This window comes from Chiloscyllium plagiosum, unplaced genomic scaffold, assembly GCF_037043375.1.
Source record: "Chiloscyllium plagiosum isolate Xiang-an unplaced genomic scaffold, Cpla_swu_hap1 HiC_scaffold_4, whole genome shotgun sequence".
Lineage (NCBI taxonomy): Eukaryota > Metazoa > Chordata > Chondrichthyes > Orectolobiformes > Hemiscylliidae > Chiloscyllium > Chiloscyllium plagiosum.
Window position 1 is genome coordinate 77,439,599 of NW_028270142.1, and position 2,752 is coordinate 77,442,350.

The following is a 2,752-nucleotide window of genomic DNA, read 5'->3' on the forward strand; positions in this document are numbered from 1 at the left end:
CTCGAACCCTATCGGACGGATCAACAAGGTGCTGAATGATTGATCGCAAGTGGCTCATGAAGTTCACTGACCTCCTGTCCGTAAGCACAGACTGACAAAATGGGGCGTCCTCTAGGCCAGTTTAAATAGTTAGGATAAGACACATTGAAAATCGGAAACTGGTGTTAAAAGCAGCTGCGCCGGCTTTTACTAGAAATCATGCCTTTTCCTGAGGTTATGCCCTATGTTTTTGTTAATAGTTTGTGCGCTTAAATATTCTGGGAAACTCGGAATTCGCGCAGTTATTTGCCATCCGCTGGGATTTATATAGCCAGCATTTAACCTTACAGAACACCCGCAAAAATATGACAAGGATATCTGATTACAAATGCAGACTTTTGATCTGAAAGTTTTTCAAAACTTTATTAACTTGTAAGAAAAAGTGCAAAAACGTACAAAACATTTCATTTCAATAAGAAATTAAATATTTACATAATGATTGCAGAAGCAATTCTCATCCAGTACAAACCGCGCTGCTTGTGGAAGACTCCGGTCCTACAAATCTGCTCGTTACTAAAAAATAAAGTCCCAAGTGATAAAGGGTATATTGTTTAAGATCATTGTCTAAAGGACACCAAAAACACGTCGTTGTACAACTTCTTGAAGCACAAAATAAAAACAATTTTAAATATACAACCTTAAATATCAGGCAACATATTCAGAACACCCTGAGCACAACTACAATTGTAAAAAGAATCTTTGGTTTGTAATACTGTCGATATTTTCGTCTGGTCTTTTGTTTAAGAAGGTGTTTCCCCTCTACGCCGAAGGGAAACTGGAATAATACATGGCACTACTGGCGTCGGAAAGGACAGAGGAAATCAGATTGCTCTCTGCAGAAGTCAATCCATTTGGATTTGCTTCTGGTGCACTATAGGAAAGTCCTGCTAGATCAGATCGAGAAACCGATGTTAGGTATTGCTCGAACTCGTTGCGATCTACGTCTGCCAGAAGATCCGCTTGGCTGAGATGCTCCAGGTTGTCCCCGTGGTGTGGGTCGGCCGGGGGGGAGAGTTGTCCGACATGCATGTGCTGGGGCCGCTGGCTGTTTGCCGAGCACATCTGGCTGTAGTACATGGCCACCACATTGTGACAGGAGCCGAGAGCCCCATGGAAACCACTGTCGTGGTGTCCCATCTGATCATCACCCAGCTCAGCTCTGTGCCTGCGGAACATGGCTATCTGGTTTTCCTGGGGAGAGTAGTCAGGATGCTGGTGGTGGTAACTGGGGCTGTTCGTGTAAGGCATCATTTGGCAATCTTCCTGCAAATGCGGAGGGAAAAACATTGAATTCGCTTCCAGAACATCTAAAGGAGAGGTCTCGGGAGTTGGCAAACCGAAACTGTCCATGCTGCTGGATATGGTTTGCACGTCCCTGTAATGGCTGAGCGGGGGGATCTGGTTTTGGAGACAGTAGCTTGTGTCGTGATAGGTGAGATTCATGCTTTGGCCGCAGATACGGGCCTCGCTTCCCAGCTGTTGCTGGGAGATGCCGTGCATCAACAGACCGGTGTCTACCCGCTTAATTCTTTTGATCTGCTTTCTCCGCCGGGGCCGGTATTTGTAATTGGGATGTTCTTTCATATGCTGAACTCGAAGTCTCTCTGCTTCTTCTACGAAAGGACGTTTCTCAGCCAAAGAAAGCCCTCGCCATGATTTCCCTGCAGACACACACACACAACATAAGGTCATGACAACTCTACCGGAACAACGCACACTCACATTTGCCATTTGAATCAATGTTGCCCTTATTCAAAATGTTACCTCTCTCACTTAATCACCCATAGTTTAGATTGTGCCGGAAAGCGGAATGACTATCTTTATAGATGTAGTCATCGGTTTGAAATGCTGTCAGATGTTCGCTTGCGGTAAACTTAAAAGTCAAATGTCGGTCCGGTTTCCATTCTCATTCCCTGGTACTTACCCAACATCTTGCTAAGTTCGGCGTTGTGCAGGTCCGGGTTTTGCTGAGCTAGCCTCTTGCGTTCGTCTTTCGCCCAGACCATGAAGGCGTTCATGGGTCGGCGGATGCGGTTCTCAGACTTGGCTCGATTGGCATTGCTCGCCGGGTCAGCAGTGCTGCCAACCTTGGTCTCCCCGAGAGCACTCATAGAGCCAGCCCACTGGCAAGATCCCAAAGCCGGCAAAATCCCCGCCATGTGGCACCTACTCTGTGTCTGGTCGTCACTGGCGTAACCAGCATCAGGGCTACTCATGCCTGGCGTGCAGCGGAGTCTGGACAGTGAGTTTGAAAGGCTCAGCTTTCTGAAAGCCCGCTTCGGGTGGGATGGGCAACTCACGGCTTGATTCTCTGCGTGTTCTGGCTCAGCAGTGTGGGCAAACACACACAAATAAACACAGCTCAATCGCTCCAACAGTTCTCGGCTTTGGATGTTGCAAAGTTTTTGGTAACTGGGCTTGATAAGCATCAAGGCAGCCAATCAGAAGCCAAAGGGGTGCGGCGTTGCCGGAAAAGGGTTGGGAGGTGGAGTCTGAAAGGCGCCCACTCGCGGCTCCGCTTCTGCTTCTCCGCCCCTGCAATGATTCCTGATGGAGATTTCCGAATGGCCTTTTTTAAAACAAAATCGGTCAAATTGCAACTTTGACAAACAACGTATATTCAAGGCTGTCTAAAAAGACGTTGATTCACAACAGTCCAAATGAAATGAGAGCCCTTTTATTAATACCCAGTCTGCTGGAATAATCACCTGTA

The 2,752-nt window shown here is 47.1% G+C and overlaps 1 protein-coding gene across 1 annotated transcript; it reads right to left on the reverse strand.

The window, feature by feature from the left end:
* Window positions 1–375: 375 nt before the first annotated feature.
* On the reverse strand, window positions 376–2,413 carry LOC122549566 (transcription factor Sox-17-alpha-A-like). Its single transcript, XM_043689409.2, has 2 exons — window positions 1,964–2,413; window positions 376–1,700 (listed from the first exon to the last, which is right to left on the reverse strand). Exons 1-2 carry the CDS (start codon window positions 2,253–2,255, stop codon window positions 799–801), a joined length of 1,194 nt encoding a protein of 397 aa, XP_043545344.1. The 5' UTR covers window positions 2,256–2,413; the 3' UTR covers window positions 376–798.
* Window positions 2,414–2,752: the final 339 nt, after the last annotated feature.

Coding starts and splice junctions, on each gene's coding strand:
- LOC122549566 (XM_043689409.2), bottom strand. CDS start 2,255: ATGAGTAGCCCTGATGCTGGTTACGCCAGTGACGACCAGACACAGAGT. Junction 1,701..1,963: donor CGAACTTAGCAAGATGTTGG/GTAAGTACCAGG, acceptor GTGTGTCTGCAG/GGAAATCATGGCGAGGGCTT.